Below are 21,268 nucleotides of genomic sequence, written 5' to 3'. Positions count from 1 at the left end.
TGTATTCCCAAAGTGGCACAGACGCTGTGGTGGCAATGAGCACACCTAGCAGCCAGATCTTGATCTTCAACATCTTTCCCATGCAGGAGAATGAGGGCTTCTGAGAGAAAGAGCTAATTCAGGGCTGGAGCATGGTAGCATAAGATGACTCTGAGGCATCTTATGACAGGGTGTAAGGCAGTGATTTAAAAAATGATGGGGGCAGGGGTGGCTCAGTCGGTTGGACATCCGGCTTCGGCTCAGGTCATGTTCTCACAGCTCATGGTTAGAGCCCCACGTCAGGCTGTGTGCTGACAGCTCAGCGCCTGGAGCTTACTTCCAATTCTGTGTCTCCCTCTCTCTGGCCCTCCCCCGCTCACACTCTGTCTGTCTGTCTCTCTCTCAAAAATAAATAAACATTTAAAAAAAACTAAAAAATGATGGGGGCATGTCACAGGTCAACTCACATAGGATCCCACTGGCCAAGTCTGGGACAATTTGTACAGCAAAATAGTTAAGAACCATATGCTTTAGAGCAGTTGAGCAGTGCATGAGTCACTCCTGATGATAGATAGATAGATAGATAGATAGATAGATAGATAGATAGATAGATAGATAACAGACAGAATGCTGAGTGTTGATGGGTAAAGTTAAATGAGGTGCTAAAGTTGGAAAATAATTTTGCAACCATTGCAGTAAAAACTTGCTTCTGGCAAGAATGATCCAGTGTCTGTTAAATGCAGGGAGAAAATTCTATGAGGATTAGGATATTTGTATGGTCTTCAAGTGCCTTCTCACACATTGCATATTAGTTGCAGAAGAAAAAATAGTGACAATCAGTGTAGAACCCAGACAGCGTTTTGGGTGATGAAAATCTGTCCCTGTGAGGATAATCTGGACATGATATTTGGGTAGTATTTCAGCCAGGAATGCAGAAAACCTCAAGCAAACTCAAAATGAGGAATGTTCTACTCAATAAAACAAAAGAACTGGATTCTTTGAAAATGTGAATGTCTTAAAGGACTAAGAAATGTTCCAGATCAAAGGAGAATAGACAGGCAATGACTAAGTACGGTTCTTGGTTCTAGAACTTGGCTGGCTTCAGGTTGGAGGACAGGGATACTGTAGAAGGATGTTAGGGCATCAGCTTTTGTGCTTGCCCTTGGACAGCAGGGTGTGTCTGAGGCTTGGGGCCTTGCTTACCTGTCCTCCCAGGCAGTGCTGTTGACCGGTGCCCTTGGCCATCACCTGCTGTGTTAACTTTAGAGCACTTATCAACCTGCCCACTGTTCTTGTTCACTTACGTGTGTATATATTTCTGCTTGTTTTCACCCAGCAGGTGGTGGGCTGTCTGAGGACAGACTCTTATCTGTCATTTTGCTGCTTTACATCTCCCAGAACAACATTTCTTAATAATTACTAAGGAACACCAAAGAACTTTTAGTTTGGGTGGCTTAAATCTCCTGATATTTATCATATTAGAAGTTAAAACTAAAGATTTAAAAAATATTTATGAATCCATTCAAAAATAGCATTAGGAAACTCATCACATCTTCATATAAATACCACATATTTATGGAAGAATTTCTAAAATGGAGATTTGGTGAGAAGAATGGGCCTGTTCTCCAGTGCAGCCAGCATGATGGAGGCACCTGGGCCCTGCGCTTTGTCCCCGTTCAGTCGGCTGTGGCTCACATGATGTGGGGCTTCTGGAAGACTTGCTGTGTGCTGTGAGGAGGGAGGGAAGGGCAGTAGCCTCCTGAACCCCTGAAAGGGTCCCTGGACCACTTTGAAAATCACTAGCTTAAAAAAAGTTCTAGCTCCCAGAAGGCCTTCAGTAAATATTTGTTAAATGAATTAATGAATTGCAAAGTGGCTGCGTGGTGGGGCCGGTGCTTGGTTGGATTTATGAATTCCAAGGTGTTCATGCAGTTGGTCACTAGGCCCCGTCTCCGCATCCTATCTCTGGAGGGGTGGCGACCTCTGGCCTCATTGCTCCTCTTCCCCTGGCAGGTGTCCCTGTGAACAGCAGAGTGTCCTCCAAAATCCAGCAGCTTCTCAATACCCTGAAGAGGCCAAAGCGCCCTCCGCTGAAGGAGTTCTTTGTGGATGATTTTGAGGAGCTGTTGGAAGGTGAGAGATCTCGGGCTGGCTCTCGTGTCTGAACGGGGTGGCTGTCATGTCCAGGGTTGTGGGCAAATGTGCGTCATGCAAGGTCACACTGTGACATTACAACACAACGAAATGACCCTCCCTCTGTTTCCAGCCCCTGTGGTCAGCGTGTGCCATGGTGAATTCAGCAGCACATGTGACTGCTGGCTTTCTTTGAACAGGGAAAAAAACACATTGCTCATAGTTAAGGGACTTAAGATTTTTCTATGCCTCTGATCCAGTGCTTAGTACTTGGTTACAAGAATACTCCTAAGGTTTCATTTTATTTACGTTATTTCAATTTTTTTTTTTTTTTTTAAGTAGACTCCATGCCCAACATGGGGCTTGAACTCAACCCTGAGATTGAGAGTTTCACGCTCTACTGACTGACCCAGCTGGGTGCCCCCATTATTTCATTTTTTGTTTAAACTTTAATTCTGAAATACTTGTCTTCCCATGATTTAAAAGTGTATTTTTGGCATAGTTTTGGCCCGTTTTCAGAAATTTAGTCTCTCATTTATGAATGAGATATACATTTAGGAAAAAAGAATATAGATTTATTTGTAAAAGAAAATGACCAAGAAATAGGAAGGAGCATAAACCTATAGAAAAGGGACAGAAATAAAGCCTAGTATAAGGTGCAAGTGTGCTCATGTGTCAAGAGCCACGGGGCGCACGGCCAGCTCGCCCCTCTGCCCCTCGCCTCTGCTGTGCAATGTCTGCCCTGCCAGCCGCCACCAGGTGTCTCCTCACTGAGGGTCAGACACAACTTTTAGGGCGTCGCTTTCCCCTTTGTCATCAGATAACACAGATGCAGAGTGCAGTGGTATAAATGCAGTTCCGAGCAGTCTTTCTTACATGTGGACAAATGTTGGCTACACGGCCACTGGAAACATAAGAGATTTTACTTTATTTTCTCTTTCAACCTGGTGATGGGTGGTTTGCATGCGCAGACTGAAACGCGACTCTGCTCACTTTTGTCCTTTATAAGTGGGACCCGCGCCTGCTTCTCAGATGTCGTCAGGGTTGGCCACAACCCCGTGAAAGCCTCAACGTCACTGCTGCCATTCTGGGATTGTCCTGGGGGGTTACAGTCACCAGTGGCCATCATTGTCCAGGACGAATCTCCATCTGTCCTTTGGTCGGTTGGCCTGTGACTATTATAATGATAAGGAAATCTGGACAAATTCTTGAAATCTTGTTACAACTGGTGTTTTTTGTTTTTTGTTTTTTGTTTTTTTTTTTTTTTTGAGAGAATGCTTAAAAACAGAATGTGTGGATGGTTCTATGAAGTGCTAATTATTAAATGTCGATTTTGCTTATAGTGCAGCAACCAGATCCAAATCAGCCAAAGCCTGAGGGAAGCCAGACGGCAGTGCTGAAAGGGGAGCCCCTGGCCGTGGGGACCGCCTGGCCACCGTCCCTGCTGGCTGCCTTGCAGCGCTGGGGCACGACACAGCCCAAAGCCCCCTGTCTGACTGCCTTGGACACAGCTGGGAAGGCCATCTACACCCTTACCTATGGCAAGTGTCAACAGAAAGCAGTTGGGCTCTGGCTTAGCTGTAAAAATGTTACATGTGTCATGTCATACAGCACAGACATACAGCTTCATGAACACGATAGAGCAATTCCTGAGAAACCAACACCGCTGTCAAAACTGTCACTCCAGGTGTCCCTCCTGGACCACTGCCCCTTCCTCCCAGCAGAGGGGACTACTCACTGACCGATGGTGACCAGCCACTGCTCTGGTGTTGAGGTTCACATCTATACATGCATCTGTGAACAATGGAATTTAGTTTTGTCTGATTTTGAACTTTGTATAAATGGAATCATACAGTATGTATTTTTGTGTTTGGCATCTTTTGGTTCTGTATTATGTTTTTATGTAACACCAAATCATAAGCATCTGGCTTGATGCATTTTCACGGAGTGATATGCTCCTGTAACCAGCACTCAGCTCCTGAGCATTTCCAGGTCCCCAGCCCCCGTGTCCCTTCCAGCACATGCATCCTCACACTGGCGGGGAACTGTCACATGCCTGTGACCGTTGCCTCGCTTGTGTCTCAGTTTTATGTCAGTGGAATTATGCGAGACTCAGCCCTGATGTGGTGTGAAGCTGTAGCTCTTCTCATTGATGGATGTTATTTTAGTGTATGAACATGCCACCACTATGCCCGTACTCCGCGGTTGAGGGACACCCGCACTGTTTCCACTGGGGCTATTGTGTATAGTGCTGTTATGAACATTCTTAGGTGCGTCTGGTTGGTGAAACATGTGCAGGCATTTGTGCTGGGAATGTGTACACATACGAGGAGCCTTGTGCAGCTTTAGGACACACGGTCACCTGGTTTCCAACGTGGCCGCAGTGACCTTCACTCCAGCCGGCAGTTTGTGCGGACTTTCAGTTGCTCCCCATCCTTGTCAACTTGATATTGTCTGTGTATTTCATTTTAGCCTTGCCTGGAGGTGTGTTGTCCTGTCAAGTTGTATTGCTAACTTATTTGCATTTCTCTGATGGCTAATGATGCTTTTTGTATGTTTATTGGCTATGTGAATATTCTCTTTTATGTACTATCCAAATCTTTGGCTCATTTTTCTACTTGGTTGCCAACGTTTTCTTCTTTGTATGTTTCAAATACATGTCTTTTGTCAGATTTGTTTTGCAGATGTCTTCTTCCACTCTTTGGACTGTCTTCTAACACTTTTATTGGTGGCTTTAGATAAATGAGAAGTCCTAATGTAATTAATCTAATTTATCTATTTTTTTCCCCTTGTCCTGTTTGCCACACCTAAGGTCACAAAGATATTCTCCTACCTTTTCTTCTAAAAACTTGTTTTACTCTTCGTATTTAGGTGTCGTGATTCACGTACAATTTAGTTGGTGTGTGGTGTGACATTGGAGTCGTTTTCTTCCCCGATGAAGGTCTGGTTGGCCTACTGCCATTCACTGAAGAGGCAGTGCTTCGCCCAGGGCCCCACAGGGCTGCCTTGTCGTGTATCGGGTGGAAACACATGTGTGGGCGTGCTGCTGCTCTCCATGCCGTTTGCACAGGCTGTTTTCTGTTCCTGCTCCCTGAACGGCTGTAGCTGTGTGAGTCCTAGTGGCTGGTATCGACGTCCTTTGGCTCTGTGATTGTTTCTTAAGGTTTTCCTGACTATTCTTGGCCCGTTGTATTTCTAAGCCATCTTTAGAATCAGTTTGTCAATTTCCAGAAAAATTCCTGCTGGGATATTGATTGGCACGGCATCGATTCTGTAGTTGAAGTTGAAGAGAACCGATGTTACTACAATTGTGGAACCTTCCAGTTCATGACTGTGGAGTATCTCCCCTATTTCAAGGCCTTCTTTAATTTCTCTCAGTAAAGTTTTATACTTTCGAGTCCAGCGCTCTTGAGCATCTTTCATTAGATTTATTCCTGGTGGAATGGAATGGAATGGTTAGAAACTGTTGCTTGTATATAGAAGTGCAATGGATTTCCTCAGGTGGTGATTTTGTATCTAGTGATCTTGTAAATTAACATTCTTTTTTGTTAGTAATTTGTCCATGTATCTGTTGGATATCCTGTGTTCAAAATCATGTCATCTATGGCCAAAGACAGTGTTATTTGGACCTTTCCAGTACTTACACCTTTTATCTCTTTCTCTCCTCACTGCACAAGCCAGAACTGCCAGTATGATGTTGGATACTGAGCATTCTTGCTTCCTTCTCCATCTTTGGTGGAAAGCTTTGGGTCATGAAGTATGATGTTTGCTGTAGTTTTTTTCCTTGTTTTGTGGTCGAAATTCTTTGTCAGATTAAGTAAGTTCCCTTCAATTCCTAGTTTAGTAAAAGTTTTTTTTTTTTTTCTTATAATGGATGGCATTGAACTTTATCAAACACTTTTTCTGCTCTGTCAAGATGATCATATGGTTTCTCTCTCCTCTCCACTTAATTTGATGAGTTACATTAATTACATTAATTTTCAAATGTTAAGCAGCCCTTGCATTCCTAGAATAAATCCCACTTGGCTATGATATCTTCTTAACAAATGTCTGGATTTGATTTAACCACTATGTTGTTTAGGATCTTTGCATCTGTGTTCATTAGAGATTGGTCTATAATTCTTTAAGGAAGGAGCTCATTGCCTGCTGTGAGGGGTGTGGCTGTTGACCACCTCCTCCTGTTGAATTCATTCTTCCCGTCTCTCTCTCCTCTCCTTCTCGGACTTTGATTACACTTATACCTTTTTTGAATCCTGTGTAGCTTTCATGTTCTTTTTTTATATTTTGTATTCTTTTCTATATATTTAGTTGACTCTTGAACAATGCAGGGGTTAAGGGCACTGAGCTCCTGCACAATTGAAAACCCAAGTATAAGTTTTGACTCTCTGAAAACTTAACTACTTAACTGTTAGTCTACTGTTGACCAGAAGGTTTACCGATAACATTGGTAGTCGATTAACACATATTTTTTATATGTTTCATGTACTGTATTCTTACAATAAAGTAAGTTAGAGAAAAGAAAATGTTATTAAGAAAATCATAAGGAACATGGGGCACCTGGGTGGCTCAGTTGGTTAAGTATCCGACTCTTGATTTTGGCTCAGGTCATGATCTCTTAGTATGTGAGTTTGAGCCCCACGTCGGGCTCTACGCTGCCAGTGTGGAGCCTGCTTGGGATTCTTTCTCTCTTTCCTTCTCTCTCTGCCTCTCCCCTGATAGCACTGTCTGTGCCTCTGTCTCCCTCTCAACATAAATAGACATTTAAAAAAATTAAAAAAAACCCACGTGTAAGTTGACCTGTGTTGTTCAAGGGTCATCTGTACTTCAGTTTGGAGATTTATTTTCCTTAATTCAAAATCTCTAATTCTGGTTTCTGAAATTTCTATTGTATCGTGAAATTCCTGATGAGTTATTAATTTAGATATTGTCTTTTTAGTTTAAAATTTTCACTTCTGTGTTCTAATTCCTATTATAATTTTCTAGGAAAATTCTTTATCATTCCATGCATTGTCTTTATCTTTTCCTTTATTTCCTAGAATCCGTACATTCCTTACCATGACTCTGTCGGCAAGCTCCAGGGTCCTGTCACTTCCAGGCCTGCTGCTCTTGTCTGTACTTTCTCTTGGTTTTAGTCTGGGGAACTTGTCTTTTGGGATGCATAGTACCTTTTTGATTGAATGATAGACACTGTGTGTAAAAAATTGGTGAGGCTCCAGGTGATGTGGCCTTCCTTGAGAGAAGTTCCTTCCTCTCTACTCTTGGCAGGTACCGTGGTGGCTGGTCACTGCAGTCAAGTCTGAGCACCTGTGTGCTTTTCCTCTGGGTCCCCCAACCCTGGCTTCTATCTCGTGTACTACTAAGAATCCCACATTGCTTCTCAGAGGTTTTCAGCATGGATTTTCAGCCTCCTGTCGTTCACAGTCCTAGGACTCAGTAGATCTTCTAGGGGGAGGCCGGCTGTGCTCTCACGGCCCCCAGCCTCTGCCAGCAGCTCTGCTGTTTTCTTCGTGCCTCAGAGGCAGTGATCCACAGGCATGAGGCATGAGATACTCCATCTCCTGTGGGTGCCAGAACCCTAAACACCCAGCTTTTATAAAAAACAGCTGTGCACAGTCAGCTCACCTCCCCAAGGGTTTTCTCTCTGGAGTCTTAACTCCTTTAGTTGACTTTGCTGCCTCCAACAGATGGTTTCTGCATTTTATCCAGTTTTTAAATTCTTTCAGGTGGGAGCCCTGGTCTGCCACCAGTACTCTCTCCTACTTGGAAGCAGAATCTTTTTCCATTATGCTTTGAAGATTCATCCATATTATTGTGTATAGTTGCAGCACATTGATCTCTGTCAAGGAATGAATATATATCAGAATCTGCATATCGGTCGGTTATAATGTTGCTAGACATTTGGGTGATATCCACATTTGGCTATCACAAACTGTGCTGCTAAGAACATTCTGGGGTGTGCCACCTGGTACATAAGCATGCATTTTTGTAGGGTATGTACTTCAGAGTGGAAGTGTTGGGTCTGAGATTATGCGTATCTTTACATTTATCAGATAATGCCAGACTTTCCCAGTTTATGTTTACCTGATCAGTGTATTAGCCCCACCTGTTCCCCATCATTGTCAGCCAGGCTTATTATAGCTAATCTGATGAGAATATGGTAGTAATATTTCATTTTGGTGTTAATTTGCATTTTCCTGAAGACTGAGTAGGTGGAGATCTTTTCCTGGATTTTTTTTTTTAATCATTTGGATTTTCTCTTTTGTTAAGTACTATTGAATCTTTTACACATAAAAAAAATGTTGTCTTTATTTATCTTGAGAAAGAGAGCATGAGCAGGACAGGGGCAAGGAGAGAGGGAGAGAGAGCACTGTCAGCACAAAGCTGTATGTGGGGCTCGCGCTCACAAACCATGAGGTATGACCTGATCATGACCTGAGCCAAAATCAAGAGTCAGACGGTTCACCGAATGAGCCACACAGGTACCCCTACACATTTTTAAATATAGGGTTATTTGTGGGAATTTTGTATGTTCTCTGGATACCAGTCCTTGTCAGTGACGTGTGCTACAAGTGTCTCCCACTTTGTCCTTTGGCTGTTACTCCCGAATGGGAGTTTAGTGAGCAGAAGGCCCTTCCATTCCTGCCTGGTGCTTTGTGTTCTCAAGGACTCTCGCTCCGCCAGGATCATAAACCTATTCTAGTATCTTGTGAGAGCTCTGCTGTTTTGTGTGTGGTGTGGGGCTGGGTCTCGGGTCAGGTTTTCAGGACGGATAGCCAGCCGTCTGTGCTCGTCCCCACAGGCTGCCACTCTTCTCTAGCACACCTGTGTCCTAGGTGGACCGGTCCACATGCGGTGGGTCAGTTGGGGTTCTTTGTTTCAGCCCACTGGGTTATATATAGCCTTAGGCCAGGACCACACTTCCTTAATTACTGTGGTTCTGTAGTAAGTCTTGACATCCGTGGAGGAATCTCGCTTCCTTCTGCAGGAGTGTGTCAGCTGTTCTCATCCGTGTGTCAGTGCCAGCTTTGGGATCAGTTTGTCAGGTGCCACAGGCACACCTGTTGAGATATTGGTTATAATTGCTTTGAACAGTTTGTAAATTGACACCTTCGCGTTATTGCGTCTTCCAGCGCACGGACATAACATATCCTTCCATTCATTCAGATCTTCACTTTATCTCGGTAATGTTATAGAATTTCTTGTGGTGAGACTGCATATCTTTTTGAACACATATTCTTAGATATGTGGCATGTTTGTTTTAATCGTATTGCAATTACAATCATTAAAAATTTTTACTTAATATTTATTGCCAGTATACAGAAATGATAGTCTTTCTACACTGTTGTAGTGTCTGGCAGCCTTGCTGACTTCAGTTATAAAAGATTCATAATGTGCTCAGTCACATCATCTGCAAATAATGAGTTTTGTTTCCAACCGTTTACCTTCTCTCCACCCCTCCACCTTGTTGCATTGGCTAAGACTTTCAGTAAAAAGGCCTTTGTCCTTGACTTATTTCTACTTCTTCAGGGAAAGCTTTCAATACCTGACCATCAATTATGATATTTCCTATAGGATTTGTAAAGATAGGCTTTATCACTTTAGGGAAATTTCCTTCCATTTTGAATTCAAGAAGGATTTTAAAAATCATTTAAAATCCTGAGTGATTGTTAAATTGTTTTACTTTTTTTCACCTTTGTTAATGTGACAAATTATGTTGATTTTCTGTTGAAACTTTTTGCATTCTTGAGATAAACTGACCTGGTCATGATGCATTATTCTTTTTCTATATAGCTGGATTCAGTTTGGAAATCTGTATGTATTACAGTTATCAACATCTTGAATTGACCTTTCTATATAGACAAAGGCAACAGTGCTTTGAATTGAATATTTTTTTTCTCATTTGTTTCTTGGGTCCCACAGTTTGCTCACTTCACAATGTTGAGCCTAGGTTTAGTATTATTTGCAATGAAATTTTACCACTTATTCAGAGGGCTTGGCTGCTCCACAGGAATTTGAGGGAGGTAAATCGTGACTCTTGTATTACCTCTTTGGTACATTATCGGATGGGGTAAATGTCAAGGCTGCTGTGGGTGTGGGGATGGACTCGGGTTTTTTTGTCTTCCTACCCCATGTCACCCCGGCCTTGGTCTACCTCCCCAGAGACCTCGACTCTTTGTTTCATCTCCCATCTTCCTCGGGGAAGCTGTCCTCTGCTGAGCATCCACTAGGGCTCTGTACTGAGACTGTGTGCCAGCGGGGAGGGGTCCTGGGTCTAGGGGCTGGGTCCTGGAGGGCCAGACATACCACTCCAGCAGCCAGTGGCTCTGAGCAGGTCACTGACACCTCCCAGACTGTCTTCTCTTGAGTGGAACCTGGAGATGGAGGTAGGACCCACCTCATGAATCATAAAGGTTAAAAGAACTATATGCCACTCTGAAAAGGGATGCGGTTGAGAGACATTTAATGACATGAAAATGCACTCACAGTGCAATGTTGATTGAGAAAAGCAGAATGAAGTATTGTCCCATTTCTTGAAAATTGCACATGCGTATATGTGTGTGTGTGTGTGTGTGTGTGTGTGTGTACATGTAACCGAAATAACGCTGACTTTTTTCTGCTAGCTTTTCTATGTTCTAAATTTTCTATAATAAAATCCTGTTCTATTTTTGTATTAAGAAAAATAAATCTATAAGTTGTGTTTAAGAGAAAACTACGATGTTCATTACAGCATTGTGCAAAATAGTTATCAGTTGGAAACTACCTGAATTTCCAACAATAGAATGATGGTACATTATGGGGTATTGTGATTGCTACATTAAAATGTTAATAATTAGTTTCTTAAATTTTACATTGCTTAGTATTTTTATTTTATTTTAGGCAAACTTTGGAGTCGGAGTTTAAAACTAGCTTATACTCTACTTAATAAACTGACTAGTAAGAATGAACCACTACTTAAACCTGGAGACAGAGTAAGTAACTAGAATATAACTTATTGGAGTGAGCAAAAACAGAAACTCTAAAAATATGTCTCATTGAAATCAGTATTCCATCAGTTGGCTAGACTTCTAGCATTAACGCAAGGGATTTAAAGTCAACAAAGAAAAAATATTAAATATGGAAAAAGTTTATGATGATGTACATAAGGTGATGGTTCTTTTTATTCTTCCTCATTGCCCAACCACTGACTCTTCAAGTTCTTTCCTCTTTGACTTCATATATATTGATTTTAATAAAAATATTAATGTTAATAAATATTAGGTCCCCAAAGCTTAGGTTTTATGAGAGAACATTGATGTAACTTTGAAATTCTGTGTGTTCCCTATTTACCTCTTCCTCTCTTCCATATGACCAGGCAGCCCCCTCTTGCCTCACTGCAAAGGTGGTTACGAAGGAGGCTAGAGACGCGGTGTTCCTTGTACTTACTGCACTGCCCAACATTTTTGGCAGTAGATACATGGGGCTACTTAAATTGACCAGAAGTAAATAAAATAAAAAATTTAGTTCCTCAGTCACACAAGCCATGTTTCGAGGGCTCATACATAAGCCACATGTGGCTAATAGCTACCACATTTGATAGCTTGAAGATAGAACATTTGCATTATCATAGAAAGTTCTGTTGGTCAGCACTGCTCCAGGCAAACTGAACCAGACGTGAGAAGTGCAGGTAGACCAGAACATCCAGGATGGAGGACAGGACACCCAGTAGTGAGAAAATCTAGTGAGAGAGGCTGCCTGTGGTCAGATCACCCAGTAGTGAAACTGTAAGTTTCATGCAACTCTGAGTGCCCACTCTTTATTTTATTTTATTTTTCTTTAAACTTTTTTTTTAAATGTTTATTTATTTTTGAGAGAGAGAGAGAGAGAGCAGGGGAGGGGCAGAGAGAGAGGGAGACAGAATCCCAGGCAGGCTCCATGCTGTCAGCACAGAGCCTGACGTGGGGCTTGAACCCATGAACCATGAGATCATGACCTGAGCCGAAACCAAGAGTTGGATGCTTAACCAACTGAGCCACCCATGCGCCCCAGAGTGCCCACTCTTTAAATAGAACCAGTCGCCAAGGACATTTGAAGAAGGAAACCTGAATGAAAGAGAACAACCAAAGGGCAAAGAAGAGAAAAACAAGAAAAGGGGATGGTGGCCAGGCAGGGGAGGAAGAGAGAGGAAGAGGAAAGAAACTTGGCAGAAAGCCAGAAACAGAAAAGGAATTTTTAAAAAATTAGTATTACTATCCCTGGAGACCTAAGATGAACATATTGCTCCATAAATCAAGGAAAAGATGCTAGTAGGGAAGACTAAGAAATGGAAAGTGGGAAGGACAAATAGTGCAAACGTGAGACTTGGTCAAGGAGGTCCAGCATCTGGTCAGTAGGAGTTCCAGACAGGAAGGAGGACAGAGAGTAGAGAGTTGTAAATGGTTGTAGTAACGCCAGTCAACATCCTGGAGCTGGAGGGTGTTAGCTTCAAAGTGAAGGGCCTGCAGCAAAGCTCAGCAACACTCCTTACTGCTTCCGCAGCAGGACCAGGTACAGAAACGGGACCAGGTACAGAAAGGAGCCTCTGAGCTTCCAAGGGGAACAGGAGTGAGCCGCAGAGCAGGGCAGCCCAGGAGGACGGAGGTCCCAGGATTGGGGCTTGCTCCTGAGCATCTGGTAAGACTTAGGAGCTCACCCGACTGCTTGGCTACTTGGAAAATACTTTCGATAGGTATTTAACACATGTGGTGGAGCATTTTAGAACAAATTGGCCAGTGGAAACTGGAAAGCAATGCAACTAAAGGTGGTGGTAGCTGTCACCATCAGCAGATGTGGACGAGGCTGTAAACATGTGAATAGTATGAGAACAATGCTTGTGCTTTAGAACAAGCATGTAAGAATTCCTGATTTATGGTGTGCTTTAAAATGAATCCAGATCGGGTCGCCTGGGTGGCTCAGTCGGTTAAGCGTCTGACTTCAGCCCGGGTCACGATCTCGCGGCCCGTGAGTTCGAGCCCCGCGTCGGGCTCTGTGCTGATGGCTCAGAGCCTGGAGCCTGCTTCTGATTCTGTCTCCCTCTCTCTCTGCCCCTCCCCCGTTCATGCTCTGTCTCTCTCTGTCTCAAAAATAAATAAACGTTAAAAAAATATTTTTAATAAAATGAATCCAGAATCACTAATTTATTTTTCTTGAAAAAGATTCCTGCAGGGACAGAGACTTCCAGATATTCTTCTTGACTTGTGAGAGAGTCCACGTAGTTAGGTTAATTATGAAAGATTGACAGGATCACAGTGAATGAACTAATTATGAGATGTGGGTGGCAAATTTCTCTTCCCTTGAGGAATAGAGTTTGTAAAAGTGAACAAACACGACTCTTTATAACAAATTCTCTAAAAATGTTTTTATACCAAACATTTAGTCTCAAAGCTACAGGTCATAGTTCTGGTGCAACCACTGTTACATCAACTTTTGAAGGAGAGCTTTGCCCTTTTCAACAAGTTAACTTGCTAGAAACTCGATTTCCAGACCTCAAGCAGAGACTATAGGTGTAGCTTGAGTTTTGTCTTAATGAAGTGGAGAGTTGTTAGCAGCCATTGTTTTGTGTCCAAGGGCCCACATCAGCAGTCTGTCCACTCTTCTGACTTACCATTTATGGTTTCAAACAAACTCACTACAAGATTTGGGGCTTATAAAAATCTTGTTCCATAAATAGCTTTTAAGTTTATCAGATGTTCTAAGAAATGGAAGCTGGAGGATGGGGGAAGAGAAAGAGGCAGGAACACAGAGGGCTGAGTGTTCATCTACAGTTATAGGAAGTAAAATCGATACTGAGACATGTTCAAAAAATAGAATATAGTAGTATAAGCATCATAATATTTAAAAATATGAATACATAGCAAGAGGAAGATGTAAGATGTTTAAAAAATGTTTGTTTGTTTTGAGAGAGAGCGAGTGTGCATGCTGGTGCGCCAGCTGGGGAGGGGCAGAGAGAGCACCCCAAGCAGTCTCCATGCTGTCAACGCAGAGCCCAGCCTCACGACCATGAGATCATGACCTGAGCCGAAATCAGAGTCAGATGAAATCAGAGCTGATGCTTCACCGACTTAGCCACCGAGGCACCCCTAGGATATTTTTTAAGTGGTTGCCTTGGGGAGAGAGGAAGGGCGGAGCATACGGGTATTACTTTTCATTAGTACTTTTTGTCATCTTAAATTGTGTGTTTTTAAAATGTTTTTGATAAAAATAAAAATGTAAGATAAATAGAAGATACGGCTTAAACAGTGGCAGCATGGTGATCAGGTGGGCCCCCCAGGGAGTCCGCAGGAGGCAGCAGCTGTAGGGGTCTTAGCTGAGGTGTTCGGTGCTCTCCCCCCTCCCCTGTCAGTACACTGAAACCTTGAGTGAAGATCTGTTCCGCTAAAACTTTGGTGTTAGGATCTTACCTTCTGGAAGATACTTTAGGTGTCATTTGATTCCGAGTCCACTCTTCCTGTTGGTTCCGGCACTTCTCGCCTGGACTGGCGGATGTGGGGGGGGGGGGCGGTACCTCACCAGGGGTCCTCAGCTGCTGCCCAGATAGAGTGCACAGAGCCAGGTCCCCATCCCACAGCCAGACTGGGGCTGGACTGCCTCTAGACACAAACATGTTAAATTATTTTGTTGCGTGTGGAATAAAGATCCCAGCCTAAAAACTATGAAAAGTTATATGGTTGAGGGAGTTTAAGGACCAAGAATTAACCTCCAAATTACATTTTCTGAACCCAATTTGAAAAGCTGTAAGATCATCTAAACTGTCCCAGATTCCATCTAGTCAGCAGAGATCCTGAGTGTTGAGAATGATCGCATGCTCCGTGAGTGGGTTTCATGGTTTTCCTTCGCGCTGTTGTAGGTGGCCCTGGTGTTTCCGAACAGTGACCCTGTGATGTTCATGGTGGGGTTTTATGGCTGTCTCCTGGCAGAGCTGGTTCCTGTCCCCATAGAAGTGCCGCTAACAAGAAAGGTAGTTCACTCTGTCTGGGCCGCGGGGTTTTCTTCCAAAGCTGATACATAGACGCGACACGTCCTATCTTGCCCTCCCGGGAAAGGACGTGTTCTGGCAGACAGGTGCTGCTTTGACCCACGGGAGGGTCCTGCACGGCAGGACTTCGGGAGACATTAGATGCAGTTTCACCTACAGTTACTCATTTGTATGTATCTTGCTGGTGAAAGGGACTTTTAGAAGCTGTAGATGGAGCTAATATATCATCTCTGTGAACTTTCCAGTACAGACAGTGAGCATTTTTTCTCTGATGAATAGAATTTATGATTTGATAAGATTTTGTTAAACTTTCTCCCAAAACCATATGCTTATTGATAATAATTTTCATTTCTTGGGGATAAATAAATCACACAGTAATTAATGTATTGTAGCTCACTTCTCAGTGATAATATTGAATATGCAAGATGGAAATTTTCTTGCATTTCTGTCCACTTACATAACAGCATGCGTTTTTTGTTACCAACAAATGATTAATGTGGGGAGCTTGCTGATGTTCTGGGTGGCCAGTCCATCTTAAGTGTAAATGTCAGTAATCTGGTTATGGAAAACGAATAGCATTTTAGGAGTAGACAAAACATGTATTTTAGAAGATTAAAGCTCTCTACCATTTCAGAGTTCAGGTACTTAAAGTGAGCATTGTCAGCAACAAATACTCAAGAATCCCAAAAGTAAAGTTTTAAATAAAACCAGTATATCTCAAAGGATAACATATGATGATCAGATATTTGACCACAGAGACTCTTCGGAAGAAGCAACAGGTTTGTCAAACCTGCGAGAAGAAAATGACAAACCTTTACTGAGGGACACATACAGAAGAAGTGTTGACAGGGAATGTGCATTTCTGTGGGGAATAAGTAAAAGTGTCAAAGGTCGGGACTCCCCAAGTTAATATGTAAATTTTAAACACAATTCTAGTGGAAATTTCCATGCTGTTATTTTTGGAGTTTATTAAAATGCTCCAAAATGTCGTTTGCAGGAAAACACTTTGAGAAATTAGCCTATTATCTAGAACTTTGTATTTCATTGCAAAAACATGTCTTTTAAATTTAAAAATGCTTATATTTTACTTTCATGAAAATATAGTCTCTACTACATAGGATTGGGTTGTAGAACTTTGCAAGGGCAAGGTGAAGCACTCTGCTTTCTGTGTGTGGGCCTGAGCGGGCAGGGCCCTTGGTGGCGGCCCCGTGAGCGCCTCACCATGTTTTGTGCAGGACGCCGGCAGCCAGCAGGTTGGGTTTCTGCTGGGAAGCTGTGGCGTTGCCCTGGCCCTGACCACGGATGCTTGTCAGAAAGGCCTGCCCAAGGCACAGACCGGAGAGGTGGCAGCTTTCAAAGGTAGGCCCCTGCAGGCGGGGGAGTCCACCTGCGGTGCGCGGGTATCCTTTCGTGGCAGCCGAACCTTATGTGGGCTGAGGGGTCTTCAGGAGTGAGGTCCTGGTCACAAGCCTGTGTATCTCGCCACCCACCCCTTGCCCCAGTTCAGGGTCTAGGCCTGCGCCGTTTGGTGTGGTGGTCACAGGTCAGAGGCACCCACTGACTTAAATATGAATTAATGTAGAGTAAACAGGACCAAGACTTCTGCTCCCTGGGTGCTCAGTGGCTAGTTGCCAGTGGCGGGCGGCTCAGCCCTGAGACCCACTCACCACTTGCCTGGGCCGGTGCCTTGTCCGTGCCTTCACAGGTTGGCCCCCTCTCGCCTGGTTGGTGATCGATGGGAAGCATCTGACCAAGCCCCCGAAAGACTGGCATCCACCGGCCCGGGATGCAGGGGCCGGGACTGCCTACATCGAGGTAATGACCTCGTCCCGCTCGGAGCCTGCGGACCCCACGAGCCCAGCTCGTTTCCCGTGACAGTGTGCGTGGTCACAGGCTTACACTTACCCTCTGTCTTACCATCACCTCAGAGGCAGAAAGGGTAGGACGGGAGCTCAGTCAGGTCTGGTTTCACTCCTGCTTGATCATCCCTCCCCAGCTCCCTCGGGATGTCAGCAGTTAGGGGGAGCCTGTGTGTACCAGTGTGCTGGGACACTTGCCCCGCGGTGTGTCCTAGTTTCCTCTGTGGGTGTCACCCTGAGAGTCATGGCATAAAGTGTGCTCTGGTGTGACAGGATGGTTAGTGAGGGACAGACGACTGACCACTTCTCCTTTTTAAGTTCTGTCAGCCTCCCATTCTGTCTGCTGTGGCCTCTAGAAGTGTCACATAATGGATTTTTTTTCTTGAAATCTTTCAGTATAAAACAAGCAAAGAAGGCAGCACAGTGGGGGTCACGGTGTCCCACGCATCGCTGCTGGCACAATGCCGGGCTCTCACCCAGGCTTGCGGCTACTCGGAAGGTAAGGGCATGCGGGCAGCTCTTCCAGCCTCTGCCCCAGGTGGGGCCAGGAGCCAGAGTGCTCGGTGTTCTCTCTGCTCGTGCTGGAGGCGTGGGTGTTAGGTCACCCCGGCAGCCCCACTTAGGGGCCTTTCCAAAAAATATATGTGTGTGTTGATTTTATGGAGCATGAAATTCACACACTACCACTTGCTTACGCCTGGTGGGCTGGTTCAATCTGTGATGTAGCTGAGAGGCAGTGTATCTTGCATTAAAAAAAAAAAAATGGAAAACCATCTTATTGGACCCACGTTTGTATTACTATATTCTATGAGTATGGTTTTGGCTTAAGCTGTCATGCATGCAAATACAGAAATGGAATCTTTAAGGTTGTAGATTTTCTGTTGGTAACGTATAGGTAGCTCTCCCCCCCCCCCCCAATTTACTGTTAAATATTGGATATTTAACTTAGAGAACTGTTATTTTAAAAACTATAACAATGGATACATGGTAGTTTCCTTACCATAGCAATAGTGGAATTGAATAAAACTAGAAAGTAAATTGAATGGTATGTTTAAATAACTAAAATATGGGTGTTTAAAAGTAAGGGGTAAAAAAATAATGAAATTAAAAGGGGTAGCTGAAGACTTCAGTTAAGATTTGGAAAATGATTTTAGATATATTCAAGGGCCTGAATAATTTTTTAAAAATTGGATTCATTAAATCAAGTCACATGGTTTTCTTTTTGTCAAGATCTATGTATCACTTCTCATGTGGGCTCTTCAGCTAACAAAGGGAGCATGTGCACAGAACCTATTCAGAAGGCACTCATGTTTCCTGGCACAGCAGACCTGTGTTCACCTTTGGTGTCCATCCTGTGGGGATGCACCTGGGCGTTGCTGTGGTTTTGATGGGGGCCACATTTGCTCACAGCCCCTGTGTGGGGCCTGGAGCCAGGTCCTGCCGAGCACAAGGCTGTGTGCGGCCTGGGTCGCCACCCGCTCATGCGTCCGCCACCTCCGCTGGGGGAGAGGAGAGAGAAGGGGCAGCTTTCTGAGGGGGCTACAACACGAGCAGCCCGTGACATTGCCCGAAGATGGAGGGTAGTGGCCTCGGTGCGAGAAATGGGGGAGTCTGGGTGTAAAGTGAGAAGTAAGCGTGTCCATGGTGAGTCCTCACCCCACATCTCACTGCAGAGCGAGAGGCTTGAGCAGCCGCCTTGGGCACGCCGTTGCTTGTGTTTTCGGACCAGGGATCAGCATAGCTCTCTGTTTGAATCCAAAATCATATTGACCTACTTTTGAGTTTTTCTGGTAATATGAATAGATAACCAAGATAATTGATGAATTAGTGCATGGTGTTTGGAAATGTTGTGTATGTTTCCTAAAACCCTTCATGTCAATGATGTATTCATCTCAGTTTCTTTAAAAATGCACATGACTCGTGAAGAGGGTCACTCAGTGGTTTAACCATCTTTGTCCACTTTCAGCTGAAACATTAACAAATGTGCTGGATTTCAAAAGGGATGCTGGTCTGTGGCATGGAGTGTTAACAGTGAGTGTTGTATGCTAAATGATCTAATTGTTGCAATGAGGGATTCTAGGGCTTCCTATCAATAGATGACACCAATCCCTATTTTTAGGTGATGTAATTAACCCTTATCTGAAATGAGGTGTCATCATGAGAAGGCCATTGACGTTATCTTTGCCTTCTCTGGCATGGTGTGGCCCTCTGCTGTCTGCCCCTGGACGAGGCCTGCCCCTGAGCACCTCTGTTTTTTTTTCACAGAGTGTTATGAACAGGATGCACGTGGTCAGCATCCCGTACGCACTGATGAAAGTGAACCCACTGTCCTGGATTCAGAAAGTGTGTTTGTATAAAGGTAACGGGAAACAGCACCGTCGTTGAATTCACCCTTCATTAAAGAGGTCACTTAGGGGGCGCCTGGGTGGCTCAGTCGGTTAAGCGTCCGACTTCGGCTCAGGTCACGATCTCACTGTCCGTGAGTTCGAGCCCCGCGTCGGGCTCTGTGCTGACAGCTCAGAGCCTGGAGCCTGTTTCGGATTCTGTGTCTCCCTCTCTCTCTGACCCTCCCCCGTTCGTGCTCTGTCTCTCCCTGTCTCAAAAATAAATAAAACGTTAAAAAAAAAAAAAAAAAAAAAAAAAAAAGAGGTCACTTAAATTAAGAAAACAATAAAGCTGACACACAGAACTGCAGATGCGGGCTGAGGAGCCCCCACAGCCCGCGTGTGCCGTGACCACGTCTCAGACGTTGCCTGACCTGCGTGCACGGCCTGGATGACCCTTGGGAGGACAGCGCCATGACAGCTCTCTCCTGCAAGGACCATAGGCTTCTAATGTTATTCTCTTGAAACTTCCTTTACAGTCACGTCACTACTCTCAATTCTTAGTAGTAGATAGAGAGGGTTTTAATCTGAAGCCGGGCTTTTCAAGCTACCACTAGCAGAGCTGCTGATTCCAAAGAAGCAATGTAGACAGGGTGCCGTGGGGCTGCCCATGGGCCCTGCCGTGCCCTGCCCTGCCCCCTGCCTTGGTTAGCTACAGTGCTCCCTGAGCACCTGCACAACCCTCGGCCCTGTCTCTACTCCAGCAGGGCTGGGGGGCACCTTCAGAAAGCCCAGAGGCTGGGCCTCAGGTCTCTTTTCTCCCACTGACTTGTCCCCGGTGACTGCCCATGCTGATCGCAGCGCTGGCGGCCACATGCGGACGTTGGGCGCGTGCTCTGCTGTGCATCTTTGCAACAGCCTTGGGTGGTAGCTGTCTCTGTTTCTCCTGTTTTATGGAGGACAGCTCAAGTTGTGGTGGATTTGGCAGGTGTGGCCCACTAGTCTGTGCGCAGCCAGGACTGAGGGCCGAGTCTGTCTCTTCACATCCTGGTGTCTTCCCAGCACACGGCAGGCCTGGCCACATGACCGTGTGAGTCAGCAGCTCAGGTAGGGACCACAGAAGACAGAAGAGCAGACATGGGAAGAGCAAGATAGAGCTTCCAAGAGAAAATTAAAGTTGGGAGACAGATCTGAGATTTCTGTGTCTGAATCAGACCTCAGAGCTGGTTTTTAAGCACAGCAGGTCAGGACAGTTGCACTGCCTGTGGGACATGGCTGCAGGGAGCCTGTGGCCAGAAACACAAGTCTGTGTTGTCTGTCCTCTCGTGCACCTGCATGTGTGTCTGTGAGGTGCCAGGGCACCACTTTCCCATGACACAGGGCATGTCTGTGCTCCTCCTCTGCAGCCCGGGCCGCGCTGGTGAAATCCCGAGACATGCACTGGTCTCTCCTAGCTCAGCGAGGACAGAGGGACGTCAGCCTCAGCTCGCTGCGCATGCTGATCGTGGCTGATGGCGCAAACCCCTGTGAGTAAGCCCAGCTGATGGAGGACGTGGCCTCTCCTCCCGCAGGCCTGACTCTGGGGGGAAGAGGCTTTAGTAGAATATGGAAGGAACAGCATGGCGACATTCCGTGTGCATGAAATAAATGAATGTCCTGTAACCTGCTGTGACATACAACCCCTGGTGGTGGGGAGCGAGGGGGGGAGGGTACTCACTGGTATCTCCCATGCATGTTTATGAAGGCTCTGAGTTTAAAAGCAGTTTTAACACCATTGACAGAAGATACATTAAGAAATGACCAGAATGTAGATGTTAATCGGGAGCCTGTCCCAGCCTCCGTCCTTGGTCCCTGTGGCCCCACTGATCTGGCTCCACCTCCTTGTGGGATTTCCCCTGGCGGCTGATGTGCGCCCTGGGCTCTGCACAGGGTCTGAGCGTGGCTGCCCGTTGGGGGCTGTCCGAGGCCTGCCGCAGGGGAGG

General features: G+C 44.9%; 1 protein-coding gene across 10 annotated transcripts in view; it reads left to right on the top strand.

Moving 5' to 3' along the window:
- The window catches only part of DIP2A (disco interacting protein 2 homolog A), a 118,174-nt gene that overhangs the window by 59,629 nt on the left and 37,277 nt on the right, over positions 1 to 21,268 (top strand). For all 10 annotated transcript variants that reach the window (XM_045501037.1, XM_045501035.1, XM_045501032.1 and 7 more), the window contains 10 exons: positions 1,993 to 2,112; positions 3,456 to 3,653; positions 10,990 to 11,081; positions 14,975 to 15,085; positions 16,339 to 16,462; positions 16,809 to 16,918; positions 17,359 to 17,461; positions 18,929 to 18,993; positions 19,228 to 19,321; positions 20,693 to 20,812. In XM_045501037.1, the coding sequence (XP_045356993.1) occupies positions 1,993 to 2,112; positions 3,456 to 3,653; positions 10,990 to 11,081; positions 14,975 to 15,085; positions 16,339 to 16,462; positions 16,809 to 16,918; positions 17,359 to 17,461; positions 18,929 to 18,993; positions 19,228 to 19,321; positions 20,693 to 20,812 (1,137 nt within the window). The remainder of the gene's footprint in view (positions 1 to 1,992; positions 2,113 to 3,455; positions 3,654 to 10,989; positions 11,082 to 14,974; positions 15,086 to 16,338; positions 16,463 to 16,808; positions 16,919 to 17,358; positions 17,462 to 18,928; positions 18,994 to 19,227; positions 19,322 to 20,692; positions 20,813 to 21,268) is intronic.

The sequence above is a fragment of the Leopardus geoffroyi genome, chromosome C2, assembly GCF_018350155.1.
Source record: "Leopardus geoffroyi isolate Oge1 chromosome C2, O.geoffroyi_Oge1_pat1.0, whole genome shotgun sequence".
Taxonomy (NCBI): Eukaryota; Metazoa; Chordata; class Mammalia; order Carnivora; family Felidae; genus Leopardus; species Leopardus geoffroyi.
This window is presented reverse-complemented; position numbering and strand designations above follow the sequence as displayed.